General features: G+C 41.0%; 1 protein-coding gene across 1 annotated transcript in view; it reads left to right on the top strand.

Annotated features, from left to right (window-relative positions):
- The window catches only part of LOC145351306 (transcription factor SOX-30-like), a 41939-nt gene that overhangs the window by 1674 nt on the left and 19731 nt on the right, over window positions 1-20534 (top strand). Inside the window, exons 2-4 of the mRNA XM_080200930.1 lie at window positions 6688-7102; window positions 12221-12460; window positions 14333-14521. Coding sequence (XP_080057056.1) covers window positions 6688-7102; window positions 12221-12460; window positions 14333-14521 — 844 coding nt within the window. The remainder of the gene's footprint in view (window positions 1-6687; window positions 7103-12220; window positions 12461-14332; window positions 14522-20534) is intronic.

Below are 20534 nucleotides of genomic sequence, written 5' to 3'. Positions count from 1 at the left end.
CTGGAATACTGTGCCCATATCTTATCATACTTTTCTAACACTGTGCCAGATAGAATCATGGAATCTGTACGGTGAAGAAGGAGGCCATTCAGCCCATTGAGCCTGCACCCATAACTGTTCCACCCAGGCTCTATCTCTGCAACCCCATGTATTTACCCTGCTAATCCCCCTGACATTAAGGACCAATTTACCATGGTTATTCACCCTAACCTACACATCTTTGGAGTGTGGGAGGAAACTGGAGCATACAGTGGAAATCCATGCAGACACGGGGAGAACGCGCAAACTCCACACAGATTTCTTGTCAAAATTTAAGCAAAATCACACAAGTAGATAATCATCCCATTTATGGGATATTTTTACAAGACACTTTTTTCAGTCAACATGGTTGGATTTTTGTTGTTTTATTTCAGTTTCTTTTAGGACATCAGAACTCCTTATCTCCCTTAATCTTGTCATCCCACAATATACACAGTTCTGCAATCCAATTTGCTATCATCTGATCACTTCTTGACTTATCTGATCCACTATACTGCTCTTTTTAACCTTGGTGGTGTAATACTATGGGTCTGACTTTTTACATAGCTTTGTCAATAACTGGAGTAGGTAGGCATTTTATATCATGGAAATGTAACTGGAGCATATTAGGTGAATAGATAAAGAATGGTAGCTAGATTTTATGTAATTAGACATGAAGTAATGTACATTGGAGAACAAGAAACATGAAATGGACACAAATACTAATTTGTTTCCATTAGCAAAATATACTTAGATGTGATTGTTAACCATTTACTGTTAGCAGTAGGATTATCAAGAACTGAGATGCATTCATTGATTATTGAATTATTTGAACTCTTTTGTCACTGAGAGCAACCTTAGAATATTGCATGTCGGGCATATTGCCTTCAAATGTAATTGATGCACTAGGGAGAGTTCAGAGAAGAGTAATAAGGATGATTGCAGCATGCAGAATTGTTTTCATTGGAGAAAAGAAGTTGGATGTTCATATACAGGCCCTCAATATGTTAACAAGTATGAGTAATATAGATGCAAGCAAGCTGTTTAACTTTGACCATGACTCCAGAACCAGAGCAACTAGTACTTATTAAACAAACTTCCATAGCACCATGGATCTGTGGGATAAATTCCAATTGAAAATAGTTAATGTAATAACAAGTAGCTTCTCAAAAATGCAGGGTTAATGTCTGGCTGGAAGTTGACTTGAAAGCCATGGGGGATGTGTGGACAGAATTGGATTTTGAGGCGTTTTCCTTGATTTACTGGAGGTCAAGGAGAGATTTTGCAGAACATTCCTTGAAGTGAATAAATGCATTTGGTGGTACCCATGATAGAATGGATTGCACATGGCTTGTGGGAAAGAAACAGCATTGGTGGCCTGAAGGGCCTTTTCTCATTCCATGCTTTCTTATTTACAGATTACACTTTCACTATCTGTGGACTTTGGGAGAAATCTTCATTGGAGATACCCTCCACAGGATCATTTTCAGGATGAATGGCACATCGACTAGAGTGCCACTGGATGGTTCCCCTACATTTCTCTGAAGGTAACCTCCAGTTCAATCTGCGAAGATATACATGGCAACATCGTGGCATGATAGAGAGGAGAACCACTGGATTTTCACAATGACATGCAGCATGTCAATTGGAAAGTTAATCTGCTGAGACAACCACATTTTGTGATATTGCAAAAAATTGCAGTCTACTTGTTTCAGTTTTTGTGGTTGAGCCTATGCAACAAAGTCTCCCTGTTTAACTATCCTTTGCATTTGGACTATACTCTCTTATCGTCATATACTCGGATCATGGTGGAGCAGTGAAAGTACAACACTCATTGTTCATATATGTTCTTCTATGTCCAACCTGTAGAAGATACCTCCATTTCAACGATTGTCTCCTCATACTTAGATGAACAGATTTCAACAATTTATTTAACCACTTTAGCTATAGGCAACTGCTACAGTTCCCTCATCCAAGATCACTGTGGAATCCTGTTTTATTGACCATGAGGATCTTCTATACAGATGTAGGAGGCAAGGTTTTGCTTAATTCACATTGGAATATGCATTACCTGAAAATTATTTCACAGTAATATTTTCTAAGAATTGATCATGAGTATGAGCATGTGTAATTTATGAAAAAGCAAATCTTTGCAGACTGATAATATTTGTTTGTGTCTAGCAGTTATCAATTGATATTGTAATGGATAATATATTGTATGTAATAACAATGATTGAGTTGTAAAGTTCCAGAATATCATTTGGTAAAATGACAACATCAGAATCAGTGGAGCCATGTTCCACAAATTAGAGTATAATGCATTTCTCTTTCTTTGATCATGCAAATATACTTCCTTCGGACACGCCAATATTGCATATTGTTACCTTTTAAAAATCCAGATAAATGGCATTATTACGAATCTAAGCTTGATGCTTATGACTAAATTTAATTTTGATACTGTTTTGTAGCACTGGTAGAACTATTGTTGGGGCAGAAGGGGGAACTTGGATTTCTGCTCTGCACCCTTAAAAGCACCTTGCCTCAAATGAGGAAAAAATAATAACTTACTATATCTCAAATTATTTATTTAATATTTGAGCAGGTATATTAGAATTTTTAAAAAAATTACTCTTAATTGAAGGTCTTAATTCCATGTCTGTAAAGAATAAAAGCAATGGTAATCATGATGTGGAGATGCTGGCGTTGGACTAGGGTAAACACAGTAAGAAGTCTCACAACACCAGGTTAAAGTCCAACAGGTTTATTTGGTAGCAAAAGCCACTAGCTTTCAGAGCGCTTCCCCTTCATCAGGTGAGTGGGAGTTCTATTCCCATAAATCATTATTTTGTAAATTGAGTTGTGTCTTTATATGCCCTGTTTGTGAATAAAACTCCCACTTACCTGATGAGGGGGCAGCGCTCCGAAAGCTAGTGGCTTTTGCTACCAAATAAACCTGTTGGACTTTAATCTGGTGTTGTAAGACTTCTTAATAGGAATAAAAGCACCAGTTTTGGTTTAATATATTGTGACAATAAATACAGTGGGAAGCTCTGAGTCTTTCACTTCCAATGAACCTAGAAACAAAAAGATTTTCTTTCAACATCTGCTATTCTAAAACCTCAGGAGGGGTATTCAACATAGATGCTAACATCAACTGAGATTGATACATTTTTATTAGGTAAAGATGTGGAGAAAAGTTAGGTAGTTGAAGTTGAGGTACAGAACAGCTATAATCTATTAGAATGGTGAAGCAGGCTTGAGAGAGACTGAATGGTCTTTTTTTCTGTCCTTTTGTTAATTTTGAGTTAATTTAGATTTAGCTTTGCTTCTATATACTTTCTTAAACTCTATTTTTCTGAAAAATAGACTGAACTGTTACAAATTTGGCAGCTCTTCACTGTTCTCTGATTTTGTTTTAGAAAACTTAAGATATGTTTAGTAGTTTTGGGACCATGATGGCTTTGTGGTACTATCACTGATCAGTAATCTAGAGCAGTGGTTCCCAACCAGCGTGCCATGGCACATTGGTGTGCCATGAAGACTTCCAAGTGTGCCATGAAAAAAGATTCAAAATTATACAAAATTCATGTGATTAAACTAAAAATAAACTTTGTCTTCAGGTCTGTGCTTGGCATCTCTGAGGCCGGACGAATTTTGGGCTTCCCGTGCATGTGCTGGCTGGGAAAGAACTGCACATGCACAGTTTAGATTTTATATGTTGGTTAGGCCCATGCACCTGACCAACTGGACTTGGAGCTGAAGACAAAGGTCTCATACACTTGCATGAAAAGCGAAAATGTGAAAAAGGCACAAAAACCCTGGGAGATGAGAGAGACAGAGAGAAGTTAAAAACAAAGTTTCCATAAGGGAAGAAGACTTAGAAAATAGGAGTATATACTGTATACTTGTTTATAACATGGAGGTGTGCCATGACATATAAAAGGTTGGAAACCATAGGTGTAGAAGAAGTTCAGGTTGTGCTCTGGAGACATGGGTTCAAATCCCACCACGGTAGTTGGTGGAATTTAAATTCAATTAATAAATCAATGGTGACCATTATTGAAACCAGATTTTTTTTCCAACAATGTGCTTTAGCAGAGGAAACCTCATCTGGTCTGGCCTGCATGTTGTTTGTTTTGTATTTTAAGCTGTATACAGCAACCTGTCCTTCTAACCAGCCAGTATAATCCGCCTGTGTCTTTGTTTCTAGTGCTCCAGCAGTACTAATTTTTTAAGTGCTCACTGGATGTATAAAGTTGCTCTGTGTTATATAATGTGTGAAATAATGAGCCCATTTTAATCTATTCAAAACCCAAGCATTGCACAGAGGTAAAATCAGATTCGATGCATTTACAAGCCATTAGATGGGAACAACGTCTGTATTTTTCATTAATAAACTTGATACTGCAATTATGCAAAAGAGAGATGATATTAGTTCACTTCATGGCATAGTGGTAAAAGGTTCACTTTATTTAAGCTGCCAAAATGGTATTCTGGTTGTATTCCCTAAACACAATTCTTTCCTTTATGAAAAATTAACCAAGGAAAAAGGATTTGAAACATTGTCAAATCTCTGGGTAAATAACTGTATTGTGTATGCATAACTGTCAATTAGCTGCACATCAAATGACATTCCAAACAAAAAATTCCAGATTTTGTCTTCTTAATTCCTGGATTATTTCTATTTCTTCAATATAAAATATCCAAATTATTGAGCTGACTTGTTTAACTAAGTTTGGGAGTAAAGGAAAATTTTCTCAGGCATACATATTGCCCGAGAACAATTGGCCTATTTCAATAAATTGTTCAAATTAACTAATGTACTTTGGATTGAATACAGGGTGACACGGGGTCTGCATATACATTAATGCTTATGGACCATTACATTGCTCATTAAAATTACATCCATATATTGCATTGCCATGTCCTGGAATAACACATTCCATCCTTTTCTCAATACCAGACCACCTTAGTTGATTCAACAAGATTTTTTTGTCGGCCAATGTACTTGTGTCTTGTATTATTTTTGATCCCTTCTTCCATTTTTTTCCTATTTTTCCCTCCCCTTTTTGAAGATGACAGTTTGGGGAAAATTATTGTTCCGCAAGTACCAGGACCTCTCTCGTATATTTTGCTCAAGAATGAGTTTTAGAAAGCATGTACTCGCAAGTGTTTAATAGGGTGGGAAGGATGAAGTATGTCAAGAAATAAACTAAGGCTAGGATTTTCCAGCAGCGGGAATAGGTACAGGAGGGACTGGAAAACTCCAAGCTGATTTTGTCCTCTCAAAGTATGGACATCCTAGTTCGTGTCGCTGGATAATAAAATTGGGCTTCCTGGCCTTTTATTTGTATGTCCATAACTAGTTCACTGGTACTTTGATCAGTGGTCGCACCTTCATCTGAGGATCAATTAACCCAATATGCAGGTCAAACCTGATTCTTTATTGGCTCAGTACAATACCAATCAGAACCTTTAGTCCTGCTTCAATTTTGATATAATTCAAGCTCTCCATGAAATAATGCTAGGAACAACGTACAAATAAAATTTGCCTATTTTTCAGTTAGTTAAGATGGGGCTCTTCTGTTATCACATGTGAGATTTGCCCCAATTTTAACCTAACACACACCAGATGGGAATAGGTCTCACTCAATGCAGACACCCAATTTACACCCCACAGGATTTTACTCGCCATGGACTTCGATGTCGTTTTGGGGGGTGGGGGGGGGGGGGGGGGGGGCGGGGGGGGCGGGGGTGTAGGTTGTGGGGGGGAGGTGGGAGAGCCTCCTATCCTTTTGATATTTTCTGATCACTAGGCAGAAAAATTTTGGACAAACATTCATAATGCTGGCATTGATAGAACAAAGTGATCTGGATGCTTGATTAATATGATAATCATACCCAGTAACTTATACCCTCCCTATGCAGCCCCTTATATATTAGCTTACCATTGTTTCCTATATATCTCAAGTTCAATCAATGTTAAGCAGTTTTTGCAACACAGATCATTTATTAATGGGAGATGGGCATCACTGGAAATATCAGCCCTGATTGTCCACCCCTAACTTCCCCTGGAGATGGTGGTGAGCAGCAAGGAATATTAGAAGAGACACTTTGCGAATGCTATTACTGACCCTTGTCTTTGGTCTCTTATAAGGAATCACTATACCCTAAGAGGGGAAAGTACCTTACTTGTGTTTTATCGCCTTCCTTCTGAGATTGATTGGTTTGGTTAATAACAAACAGAAACTCTTAATGTTGTGTGATGCTCTCTTAATTCAGTTTTCTTTATCTTTTGCCTGAGGTAACAATATTCCTCTTCCTCTTCCCATCCTGAAAACACTTGCTTTTGTTGGCACATGTTTCCATGTGCAAACATCAACAATGAGTCTCAGCAAGCTTTTCAGTCATGGATCACATTCTGGATCATATTCTTAACAGAACATTTGTACAAATAAATTTTCCACCACGAGTCACCAGACTGTCAGCCTGTGACTTTGATGTCAGTCTCTACACTTCATTGCTTTTTGGTTGACAATAGCTTTTGGTCTACAGTAGTATCACAATAAATGGTGGTCCTTTGATCAACTGAGTCATTAAGAATTCAAATATTAAAATAATTATGTCAGATTTTCTCTTTACCATAACAATTTTCTGTTTGTTTTTCAGAGTGAAAATAAGTTTGTTTCAGGGTTAAACTCAAGGAAGGACTTTGATCAAAATATTGCTGGCCAACATGTGACTGAAAAGATAAAATTAGAAGATGGTGAGCATTATAAACCTTCCAGTTCCAACAGAGGAGCTCAACAGACTAAAGATTTATTGTTCCTGAAGGATTTAAATGGGACCGATGGGTCACAACATAGCGATCTGAAACTTCCTATAACTTTACACCCACTTCCACCTGGAATCAAACTTCAACTCCAAGGATCATCTTCCACGTGTGACGTGGTCAAATTTGCCAAATTATCTGGACCACTAGCATCAAACAATCTGGGCGACATCAGGTTACAAACGCAAGTGGATCCGTCCTTGAAGATCAATACTATAAATGTTCCCCTTACTGTCCCACCTACAGAAGCAGGTACCTTTATCCTTTTTCCACATAAGAAAGTCCAATTTTGTTTTCTGTTAAACCTAATTTGATTGCACTCTCTTTAGTCTGAACTTTATAACATCAAAATCAAATTCTGCTAGCCAATCACAATGTCAGCAATAATTGTTCATGAATCGATTGTTGTGTAGTACTACAATGTCAAACAGTGTGATTACAACATTTTGTTGCTTGTGTTAGTTTGAAAGGCTATTTATGTTTTAAAATACATGAAGAATGATTGCCCTGAGGCCTTTTTTAATGACATTCCGGCAATGTGCAAATTTTGAAGGTTACAACTGCAGTTCATGCCTTTTTGAAATATTGTGAATATTTAGGAGACAGATGCCAGATGCTTCAGTAAATGTTTGAAGAGACCAAACATTTTGGAGATAATACAGTGTATGGAAATATTATTTTTTTAATGTAGGTTGGTTGAGTAAATGTATGTTTTCCCATTTGCTTTTCTTTCCTTATCATTCATAGAATCCCTACAGTGCAGAAGGAGTCCATTTGGTCCATTGAGCATGCATTGACAACAAATGCACCAAAACCCTATTCCCATAACCACATGTATTTACCCTTTTAATCCCCCCGACATTAAAGGGCAATTTACCATGGTCAATTTACCAAATCTGCACATTTTTGGACTGTGGGAGGAGATCAGAACACCTGGAGGAAACTCATGCAGACATGGAGAGAATATGCAAACTCCACAGAGTCACCCAAGGCCAAGATCAAGCCTGGGTCCCTGGCACTGTGAGGCAGTAATGCTAACCACTGTGCCACCGTGCCATTAACCATTAGGGAATTGACTTGTAGAGGTTTGAAGTATGAACACAGTCCAATACCCAGCAACAGGTTTTGGTTTCTTTGGTTTTCCAGGTGGTATAAAGCAGGAGATGTAAATTAGACTGAAGTCTATGTGGAGAGTAAAAAAAAATCTCAGGGAAAGGAAGATAGGGAAGAATAGTAAGAAATAGAGTTGAAAGAAACAGAAAAAGTGAAAAAAAGCTATAAATTTCCAATCTGCAAGAATGTGACTTCAAATTTGTAAAACCAAAATTCTCAAGGTCACAGTTGTTGTTTGGTAACTATTATCACTTCATTCATCTTTGTCGTACTTAAAGTCAGTTCTGGGCTTATTGATTGCTGATTTTCATCCTGAGCAGTTTTTTCGGTGATGGCTTAGCTATTGGGCACGATCTTCCAGCTCTTCACGCCAGTCGGATCTTCCAGTCCTGCTGTTGGTACACCCCCACTACATGATTCTTGGTGGAATCAATGGGATATCCTATTGACAGTGGCTGGACCAGAAGATCATGCCACCGGCCAATGGCATGCTGCTGAGAAAAGCACTGTGGGGAGGCCAAAGAATCCCAGCAACTGTCTTCCACTCACACGGGCAGGGTGATACTACAGGTCCACAAGTCACCCCAATTGGCATGGGAATTGAACCACACACTGGTCATCTAGCCAACTGAACTAACCATGTTTACCATATTGTCACTCTTGAATGCACCAGCCCCAGCATTTTCTGGCATACTTAGTGGATAATTAATGAGCAACTACCCCAACCTTACGCTCTTGCACTGGATTCAGTGCTGAGTACACAGTGAAGCTGCAGCAACATAGCTGTGAGGAAACTGAGTCTCTTTGACACCATTTTCTGGATTTTCAACTGTGCACATGTCATTGCCATAAGTTGTCTGATTTATTCTGAAATAATAGTGAGTGTTGTTAGCCCCACAATGAATGGATCTGATCAAAGCTCTGCAATTGTGAATGGTGGTGGACAATTAAAGAACTATAGGGAGGTGGAAACTCCACAAATATCCCATCCTCCATGATGGGAAAGCCTGGCACGTCAGAGCAAAAGACAAGCTTTTCTCTTCAGCTTCAGCCAGAAGTGCTGAGTATGCCAGTATCAATGATTCCAGTCTTCAGCCAATCTAATTTAGCCACTTGAATGATAGCTGGAAATGACTGAAGGAACTGGATCCTGCAAAGGCTATGTATCCTGACAACGTCTTAGCAATGGTGCTGAAACAGCTCCAGAACAGGAAGCATCCGAAGAAAGCTGTTCCAGTACAATAACACAGGCATCTAGACAACAATGTGAATAATTACCCAGAGATATCCTGTACAAAAAAAAGCACAGCAAACCCGATTTGGAAGATGAGAATGACTGCCTTACTGACCTTGACATCAAGACAGTATCTGACCAAGTGTGGTATCCAGAAGCCTAGGCAAACCTAGAGTCAGTGGGGACTCATGGAGAAAACTCTCCGTTGGTCGGAGTCATTCCTAGCCCAAAGAAAGATGCTTGTGGTTGTTGGAGTCCAATCATTTACGACCAGGGCATTGCTGCACGCGTTCCTCAGGATGGTGTCCAGGTCAAACCATTTTCAACTGCCTCATCAATGACCTTGCCATACAGTCAGAAGTGGCGGTGCTTGCTGATTACTGCAAAATGTTCAGCACCATTTGCACCTCCTCAGATACTGAAGCAGTGCATATCCATATGTGGCAAGATCTGGGCAACACTCACGCACACACTAACACCCTGACCAAAATGCCACCTGATGCAACTCACACAAGAAATGTATGCGTGTGCTGCAGAGGCCATTTTGGATCTCTAAGGGACACTGGGTGTTGGGGGGGGATGTGTGTGATCTAATTGTTGTGTCCACCAGTTGATGGGTGGGGCAAGCTGGAAATATTGCAGGAGAGCTAAGAAATCAGATTCATGCCTGATTTCTCGCCTCATGCAATCTTGGCACTGGATATCTGGCAATGTCAGCCTTGCCCTTATTTTTGGCGCGAAGCTGAATAAATTATTTAAATTAAATTTAAATGTATTTTGCACTGAATTAACGAGTCTGGGTTTACTTGCTTCTGGCCTCACCGGGAGAGGTTCTCCTGGTGAGGCCAGCTGATCCCCTGCAATGGGGACCAGATGTAATGGCTTCGTCAGTAGAACTGGAGGCGATTGAGAACCACCCCCTCCCAGGGAGGCCAGGGGTAAGGGGGCGGTACCCTTTGGGCAGTGCCAGCCTGGCTATTCTCACCATTACATGCAGTGTCAGTACCTGAGTTATTGGCATCGAGTGTGAATCAAGTGATGGGGCAGAATTTTGCAGCCATGTCACAACAGGGGTAGGGCTGCAAATTGCAGCAAGCCTTTCAAAAATCGAACGGACCAGAAAATCCCAGGCTTTAAAATTCCATTCATGGTATTCCATTACCTTCACTGTCATCTTGCTCTTGCACTATTGATAGACAAGTTGCAGTTCTTGAGTTCTGATGAGTGGAGAGGAGGCAGTAAGAAATTCATACTTACATTCTATGTAGTGTGTACGTCAGAGGGAATTAGGGATAAGGGAGAATTGAAATGAACCAGTCGTGCAATACTGTACTCAGCAAGAGAGGGTGAAGATTGTCAGTGAGTCATGCAATCTGTTTAGATGATGTAGCTATCATGATTGATTAGCTGCCAGTGTGTGTGAGCTGTATAATGTGAGGCTTGCAATAGTGCTAAGTGGCAAGGTGATGGATAACATATTAGGTATGAGTCCTGTTTGACAGGGGTTGAATAATGTGGATGAGGTGAATTGAACAGTGGTTGAGGCTGGTGGTGCAGATGGTAAAATATGGCATTTGTGATAAATTCACTGATATGGCCCACTAGTGGGATAACTAAACTTTATTTTAGCATTGCATCCAGGTCTTTGGTGCTTAAATCATGGCATTTTCCTCTGCAGCTAACTTTTCCCACTGTTTTCTCACTGTGTGTATGAAGGGCATTCTGTTCCCTGAGGTTACACGACATCTCGCCTCCTTTCCAACTCCTCTGCCAAGCCCTCCAGCACACTACTCAAAAGCCCAGGACCTGCTCTCTCAAATGTTCCTTGGCCAGATTCAATTCCAGCACCTATCTCTTAGAAAGACATCTTACTAATGATATTGATGTTTGCAGCCAATTTACAGTGCAGGAACCTCTGACTACATGCAGAAGTCATTACAGTTTTCAGCTAGCAGCCAGTTGGCATTTCACTTATGCATCTTGATTCTCACACTTGTTTAGGGGACTAAGTAGTTTACAGCCAGTCTTTTGTTTACTAGCTGTTGAATTTTGCTACCTCCTATATAGATAAATGTGATGATTGATTTCTCAGGTGTATCTATTTGTCAGTTATTAACCACGTTGGATTGATTGGGTTCTTTCAGATACTTATGATTTGCCAAATAATTGATGCCAAGTTCTGAGTGTTCAGTTGCAGCAGCTGATTTGAGAACAGTTTCTGTCCTAAAAGCTGTTCTTGAGCAAAGAGAGACATTATGCTGAACAAGTTAATCTCAGTTGGCCTCAGTGGGGCTAGAAGGGGGGGAATTCAACTAATATCCTTCCTATCTTTGGACACTATCCTGTCAGAAAGTACATGTCAGAAGAGAACAGCTGTGAGCTGGACTATATTGAATCCCATTGCTCCAACAGTCTATTCTTGTTTAACATTTAGATTTACACATAAAACCAGGATTTTCTAGCCACATTGCCACGGATATCTTCCAGTCTTGCTGAAAGTCAGTGAACTTTTGGCTGACCCGTCACATCAGTCGTATCATGTTCCACCACTGAGGGCCAAAATCTCGGCCTTTTTATCTGGGCAGGAAATACCAGTGATTGGACAGTTAATCTGGATCTGTAACCTTGCATGCATCAATACTGTGAGGAAAGGAGCAAAGAAAAAGGAGGAATACTTTGCTTTATATGACTCAGTACTATAAAGTATATATTTACCCACTGACTATTAGCAGGAATCCAATGACAGATTACTTTGTTAGCCATTTGACACCTTCATTATAACCTATGGTGCAGCTACATTAGAATTTACAGATACGCTTTTTCCCACTACTATTCCAATTTCATTGTTTCATTGATTTTATCCCAGAAGCACAACTTTGTGTTTTCAGGTTCATAAAGACTTTTGTTTTAATCTCTTGAACTTTATCTCTTTAATCTCTGTGACACTCCAATGATATCGCTTTGTTCAACCATCTGTACAATTACACATTCATCTGAATTTTTTTCATTTGTTCTGGTTTTAGAAATCAATGATATGCCACCCTCCAAAGACAGAAGTGGCCATATAAAACGGCCAATGAATGCATTTATGGTTTGGGCACGGATTCACAGACCATCATTAGCCAAGGCAAACCCCAATGCTAATAATGCTGAAATTAGTGTCCAACTTGGCCTGGAGTGGAACAAGCTGACTGAAGAACAGAAGAAACCCTACTATGATGAAGCACAAAAGATAAAAGAGAAACACAGGGAAGAATTTCCTGGTGAGTTTAAAGTAGTTCAAATCGTTACAGATTTGTTAACCTTAGTGAAGATCTAGAAATGAAAAGGGGTGGGTTGTACAGGGTGGGGGTGAATGGGGTGGGGGTCTTCTGTCCTTTGTACTTGAAAGGTTCCTCACTCAAAAGTCACCCTGATTGACAGACTTGACTTCTGCTGATCTAGTTACAGTAGATTAGTACCGTATCCTCAGGATGGAATGGAACTGGGCTGATCCCAGTCGGTAGTCAGAATCCCAATTCTGGGGATCTTTGTATGGGTGGAGTGCTGTAAAGGCGCTTCTCCCCAAAGCTGTTCCTGCCTCCCTTCAGCTACCAGTTTCCCGAGGCCGACCTCATTAAACTAATTTAGTTAGCTGGCAGTCAGCTTCCTAGGAGTAGATTTATTGCCTTTCTTTTGTCCCACCTCTGTTAAAATTGGAAGTAGTTAGGTTGGAGTTGAGTTTTTACATTTTTTTAAATGTTAGCATCTGCCAAAACTCAATCCCAGCCATTTTTGGTATTAAAATTCAGCCTGAAGAATTAAAACTTAACTCAGTAGGCAGATCCAGTAGTATATAGCCCCTCCAATGTTTATATAAAAAATATTATTAGAAGCAAATCACTTGCCCTTGTTAAGAAAACTTCAAATTTTCCACTGCTGTGAAGAATCTCCATAATTTACCAGTTGTCATCACTATTAAGGAATGTCACTGCATTGTTTTATATGATGTAACTACATTTTTTTCTACTTAAATAAAATATTGGCTGAAACTTTGGCCTTTTCTGTCGAAAGGATCTTCCGGTCCCGTCAATAGTGAGTTCTGCAGTGATAAACAGTGCGAGCAATGGGAAAACCTGTAAACAGTGACGGAACTGGAAGATCCTGTTGCCCACCAATGGCAAGTTGCTTCCACTGCCACAAAATACGCCACAAGGTGAATGGGAAGTCCCGCCTGTTATTTTGTCAAAAAAATTCAGTCAATAATTTAACTTTTGGCAGAGATACATTGGATCCTTTGCTCCAGCAGAAATGCTGAGAAAAATAAGTGCATAATGAGTTACGTCAGATGATGATCAGCCCTTGCACAGTGGCTAATGCATTAAGAACATAAAGCTATAGAAAAGTCACAGCACAGAAAGAGGCCATTCAGCCCATCTTGTCATGTCTGCCCAAGGACACCTGCCCCAAATATTTATAGGTTTAAACCTTACATGAAGCTTTGTTCCTGTGGTCAAGGCTGAAGCTCATGTCCAATATTGAGGTAGTGCTGCCCTTGGTCATTCCAAATGTGACTACCTTAGGATATTTTATTGCAATAAAAGTGCTACATAAATCCAAGTTGTTCTTGTAGGCAGCATTCTGATGAAACACTAAAGGGAGTTCCTATTTACCTTTCCCTGAGGACATTAAATGAGAACATTGTAGGATCAATATTCTAGAAAAGTGACACCAAAAAACCCAGACTGAAACAAATTCATTATATTAACTTATACACCTGCAAATGCTATGGAATGGAATTATATGGAATGATGCTGAACTCCATTTCTATTGCCAACTGCCACGTTGTGTTGAAGAAACTGTTTCTTACCACTATAATATTGCAACACACACAGTTCTTGCAATCTCTAGCTCCTCAGCCTGCCCTTGAATGTTATCCATTTTCTGAGGAGAAAAGGCAGAATGCCGCCGCTTGGTCTTGGCTGCATAATTTTCTGGGTCCCATTCCGACCTAACACTCAGTAAGTGGATAAATGATGTTTCTGTTCTCAAACTGTCAAATAATACATTTTGTGCAAGTCTGTTGTAGTTTGGCATCTGAATTGGTACAAATTTCATATTACACTGTCAATTACTATGTGAATTTGACTCTTTAGGATGGGTATACCAACCACGACCAGGGAAAAAAAAACGCTTTGCATTGGGTGTCCCTTCAAATGTCTTTCCTGGAAGTGGTCAAAATATTGTTTCAACAACTCCAGCAACCATTTACCCCTATCGGCCTGCCACCTACTCGGTGGTCATTCCAAATTTACAGACTAACGTTAACCGTCCATCAGTTATTGGTAAGTTGTGAAATGTATAATTGTCATGTTGAACAGTGAAGTATAACACATCTATTATGTAATTAAAATGTTCTGTGAGCTTCAAATTTTAATGGTACCAGTATAGATGGCACTATAAATATAACAAAACAAATTCTGAATAGTGGAATGGCACTATATTTTATATAGTAGCTCTCCACTGCCTTGACGACTCCAAAACCATTTGTTAGACACAAAATCACCATCAAGAGACCGCAAATCCATGGTATGGACGCAGGAATGGTAACCGTATTTTAAATGTTGAACATGTCACAAATACATTTCAAGATGCCTAAAAAGGATATGGCGACATAGCCACGGAGACTGAATCCTTCTCTAAGGCATAGCTGAAGAAAATAAATAAATGACTGTCTGCACCCTACCCTGAGACAAAACTCATCTGCAATTTTCCTGCCACACCACCAAGGCCTAAATAACCAGCTGACACGCCTGTCTTTCTCTGAGGCAACTTCTTCCTTTTCCACCCCCACAGATCACTTCTTCAACTTCCTCCCACACCCCAACCCGACTAACCTATCAGTACCCACCCTATCCCAGATTCTAACTGAGGCCAAAATTATTCACCACCATCCCTATCATTGCTACTGATGGCTAAAGAGATTTCCAACCCTCCCAAAACTTCTCCTGCCCCTTCTCTTAACTGTATCTATTCTTCTTTGCATTTTTTAATTTTCATGTAATTTATTTATTATTAATTTCCATCTCCCTCTTGACCCTCTATTTGCACTTATCTTCTCCATGTTCCTTTCCTCCACTTCACTCTTCTCTATCAGTCTCTACTCACCCTCCCCAATCTTCTTGCTCTCCTCTTGTCTCCTTATCCTCCACCTTTTTCTGCCCTACAGTTCCCCGATTCCTATCCTCCTCGCACTCTCTCCATTCCTCCAAATTAAAATTTGTCTTGCATCCATTATGTCTATCAGAGGGAGAAGGCCAGAGGCTCATTGGAAATTGGATCTCAGATCTCACATTCACAAAATCAGCAAGCTGCGCTTGCCAACTGGATAGTCTGATACGGTTTGTCAGATGAGGAGTAGAAAATTCAGCCAGCCCCAACTCAGAGATAAGTCCTGGGAGCGGTGAAGGTGAACAGGTGAAGGGGGTCAGCAGCAACCCATGGAATTGTTATGGAGACACGAAGATAGGAGAGATCTCATCCTAGCTTCAAGTTAAGATACTTTAAAAAATGAGAAGTTACTAGTTTCTCAACAGCCTCCAGTAGTTCCTGTCAGTAATGCTGAACAGGCTACTGCAAACCTGGAAAACTGAGCAGAATGTATAACACTCTGTCCTCCCAATTCTTTATTGCACTGAAGGTCTTGATGCAAGATGTGGAGAGCAGGAGAGATATCATCTATTCAAGGAGCCAGGAGGCCATCCAGACAATCTTGCAAAAACAGTCGGATCAATATAGTCAGAGGCAATGCTCCTTGTAGGCTGTGTGAATGTAAGATCATGTAGCAATGAGGAATGTGCCATGTAAGAAACAAACCTGTCACGCACAAACAACATTCCCTTTAAGATGCACACATGCATGACCAGGTGGAAATCTTAGAGACCACACAGTGCAACAGTCTGTGCACACCCAAGGGAAATTAGAGGAACATTGACCAGGTCCAGAAAAAAGTGTCACAAGGAGTTCGGTGATGTCAGACAGTGGTCAAGGGCATTAGACTCTGACTGCTCAGTACACCACGCCTTCAACACTCACTGACCAACAATCGCTATTATCTCTGTTATTAACTACTTTGACTCATACCTCACATTTGTAGATTTGTCACATACTTGCTGTAACATGCTCTTACCTACATTGAGGAGACAGTGCTTGCCATTGTTGGAACAATCAACTGAGAATAAGTCAATGGCGGGACTGAAACCATCGAAGCTGATGATGTGCTGACACCTGCTGTAATATTAGAGAGATTGTGGTAGTGTACTCCAGTAGTAGATACAATATGGTGCATTCGGTACTTTGTAGGTCATCTGATCTGGGGGCTGAAGGTCAGATAGCACATGTAAGTGTAAGCTGGAACCAGATGTTCTTAATAAAATTAGTTTGCAATAATGATATTGGTCATCCTGCAACATAAAAACAAGACTTGTGTGGGGAGGGCGGGCATTTTCCCCCAAAAACAGTGCCCAAAAGGCGGGAATACATGAGTTTTACCGTCCATTTTTTGGGCGAGCATAGTGACATATATTCCTGGCACTCCGTACATCACAGAGTCTGTCCCAAGATTTATGCCAATTGTTGGGGGCTGGGGGGAGCCTAATCCCACCTGAAAGGCCAGTATCAGACTGGAGAGGGTGCTAGTGTCCTTGTGCCAATCTTTCAATATGATGGAGATCAGTTGACATGCATCTTACACCCCCCCCTCCCCGCCCCACACTGTTAGCCTCCCAGTCACCAACCTGCCTCCCTATTCCTGCTCCCAACCTCCCCCACCCCTCCACCCAATGCCTGACCTGGCCTCTAATCACCGAACCTGGCCTCCCAATGGCTACCCCAATAACCCCCCACATCCCTGATTGGCACCCTTTGAACCTCCCAGCCCTATTCTTGATGGCCAGCCTCTGAAAACCACCCTCCCCCAACCCCCAATGGCTGAACTCTGTGCCAGCCCTGCCAGCAGCCGCCACTCCCAATACAGAGTCCTCTCCTTTTCCCTCCCCTCTTACCTCCCCCAACCCCAGTTTGGCTCCTTCCACGTCTGGCTCTGCCCGTCAGGCCCCATCCCCTTGGCATTTCCCAATGCCAGGGTGCCAAGCTGGCAGTGCCAGGGTTGAGTCTTGGGCTAAAGTGAGACAGAGCAGCTTCTGCATATGGTAATCTAATTACTCTATAAAACGTGGGCTGGGAAGATAGCAACTGGCTGGATGCCGGTCACAAATGCTGTTATTCTCCCCCTGCTTAAATTTCTCGGCCTGCTGTGCAACCCAAACAATGCAGTGGGCTGGGAAAATCATACCCATGATGTTTGAAGTGGACTAAATGTAACAATGGAGATCTGAAATTACTGACAGAGCTCAGTTTGGAGGGCAATCTTTCGGAGGACTGCAGTGTTCAGCCTGTACCTCACAGCAATGGACAATCTTAAGAAAGACCTGCAGAAAGTTTTCCATTTTTCTTCGTAAGACCATAAGACATAGGAGCAGAATTAGGCCAGTAGGTCCATTGAGTCTACTCCATCATTCAATCATGGCTGATATTTTTCTCACCCTCATTCTCCTGCCTTTTCCCCATAACCCCTGAACCTATTACTAATCAAGAACTTATCTATTTCTGTCTTAGACTCTCAATGACCTGGCCTCCACAGCCTTCTGCAGCAAAGAGTTCCACAGATTCACCACTCTGTGGCTGAAGAAATTCCTTCTCATCTTGTGTCCTCTGGTTCTAGTTTTTCCTATTAATGGAAATATCCTCTCCACGTCCACTTTATCCAGGCCTTGCAGTATCCCGAAAGTTTCAATACGATCCCCCATCATCCTTCTAAACCCCAATGAGTATAGACACAGAGTCCTCAACCATTCCTCATATGACAAGCTCTTCATTCCAGGAATAGAACCATAGAAACCCTACAGTGCAGAAGGAGGCCATTCGGCCCATCGAGCCTTCACCGACAACAATCCCCATTCCCGTACCCACCGCTAATCCCTCTAACCTATGCATCCCGGGACACTAAGGGACAATTTAGCTTGGCCAATCCACCTAACCCACTCATCTTTGGTCTGTGGGAGGAAACCGGAGCACCCAGAGGAAACCCACGCAGACACGGGGAGAATGTGCAAACTCCGCACAGTGACCTGAGCCGGTAATCGAACCCAGGTCCCTGGAGCTGTGAAGCAACAGTGCTAACCATTATGTTACCATGCTGCCCTTTTTAACTTTTTTTCAAGATACAATTCTTAACTGCTAACCTATCACTATTAGTTCCAATCAAGCAATATTTCTCTTATAGACTTAAACCCCTCATTCATGTGGACTCCTCTAGACCCTTTCCAAGGCCAGCACATCCTTCTTTAGATACAGGGCCCAAAACTGCTCACAATACTCCAAATGGGGTCTGACCAGAGCCTTATATAGCCACAAAAGTACATCCCAGCTCTTGTATTCTAACCCTCTCGTCATGAATGCTAACATCGCATTTGCCTTCCTAAATGCCAACTGAACTTGCACGTTAACCTTAAGAGAATCTTGAACAAGGACCCCCAAATCCTTTTATGTTTCTGATTTCCTAAGCATGTTCATATTTAGAAAATAGTCTATGCCTCCATTCCTCTTTCCAAAGTGCATAACCTCTCATTTTTCCACATTGTATCCCATTTGCCACTACTTTGCCCATTCTCCTAACCTATCCAAATCTTTCTGCAGCCTCCCTGCTTCCTCAATACTATCTGTTACTCTACATATCTTTGTATTATCTGCAAACTTAGCAACAGTGCCTTCAGTTCCTCCTTCCAAATCATTAATATATATTGTGAAAAGTTGTGGTCCCAGCACTGACACCTGAGGCACACCACTAGTCACCAACTGCCATCCTGAAGAAAACCCCTTTATTCCCACTCTCTGCCTTTTGCTAGTCAGCCAATCCTATATCCATGCCAGGATCTTACCCTTAACACCCTGGGCTCTTAACTGATTTAACAGTCTCTTATGCGGCACCCTGTCAAATGCCTTTTGGAAATCTAAATAAATCATGCCCACTGGTTCTTCTTTATCTAACTTCCTTGTTACCTCCTCAAAGAACTCTAACATACTTGTGAGACATGACCTCCTATTGACGAAACCGTGCTAATTCTGTCCTAGTTTATCATGCACTTCCAAGTACTCTGCAATCTCATTAATAATGGACTCTAAAATCTTGCCAAAGACTGAAGTCAGGCTAACTGGCCTTTAATTTCCCCTCTGCTGCCTCCCCCCCTTCTTAAACAGCGGTGTTACATTAGCTACTTTCCAGTCCTCTGAGACCCTCCCTGCCGTAAGAAGTCTTACAACACCAGTTTAAAGTTCAACAGGTTTATTGATAGCAAATGCCACGACCTTCCAGAGCACTGCTCCTTCATCAGGTGAGTGGGAGTTCTGATCACAAACAGAGCATATAAAGACATAAACTCAATTTACATGAATAATGATTGGAATGCGAGTCTTTACAGCTAATCAAATCTTAAAGGTACCTAGCTCCGAAAGCTAGTGGCATTTGCTACCAAATAAACTTGTTGGACTTTAACCTGGTGTTGTGAGACTTCTTACTGTGTTTACTGCAGTTCAACGCTGGCATCCCCACATCAAAGAACAAAGAACAAAACAGCCTGGGAAACAGGCCCTTTGGGCCTGCCTCCATTATTCTGAAAGATCACCACCAATGCCTCCACAATTTCCTCAGGTATCTCTTTTAGAACCTTGGGGTGTATTCCATATAGTCCAGATGACCTATTCACCTTCAGACCTTTCAGTTTCCCCAGAACCTTCTCCTTAGCGATGGCCACTACACTCACCTGTGCCCTCTGATTCTCCTGGAGTTCTGGCATCCCACTGGTGTCTTCCACCATGAAAACTGATGCAAAATAACTATTCCATTTCTCTGCCATTTCTTTGTTTCCTATTATTATTTCTCCAGCCTCTTTTTCCAGTAGTCTAATGTATATTTTTGCTTCTCTCTCATCTTTTATATATCGAAAAAAATAAGTAGTTGTAGTCCCCATGTAGTTGGGGAAGCAGCTGTAGATGTCTATGGCATATTCACATTTGAAAATTATGATAAACAAAATGATTTGAAAGAACTAATGGGAAAATTCAAAATTTAAGATTGATGATATAATGTTATTAGTGTCACAAATAGGCTTACATTAACATGGCAATGAAGTTCCTTTGAGAATTCCCTAGTCTGGCATCAGTTCAGTTACACTGAGGAAGGATTTAGCATGACCAATGCACTTAACCAGCATGTCTTTTGGACTGTGGGAGAAAACCAGA

This window comes from Carcharhinus amblyrhynchos, chromosome 13 (assembly GCF_965287045.1).
Source record: "Carcharhinus amblyrhynchos chromosome 13, sCarAmb.v2.hapA, whole genome shotgun sequence".
NCBI classification, from domain to species: domain Eukaryota; kingdom Metazoa; phylum Chordata; class Chondrichthyes; order Carcharhiniformes; family Carcharhinidae; genus Carcharhinus; species Carcharhinus amblyrhynchos.
The sequence above is the reverse complement of the archived record's forward strand: the minus strand, read 5'-3'. Positions and strand labels throughout refer to the sequence as shown.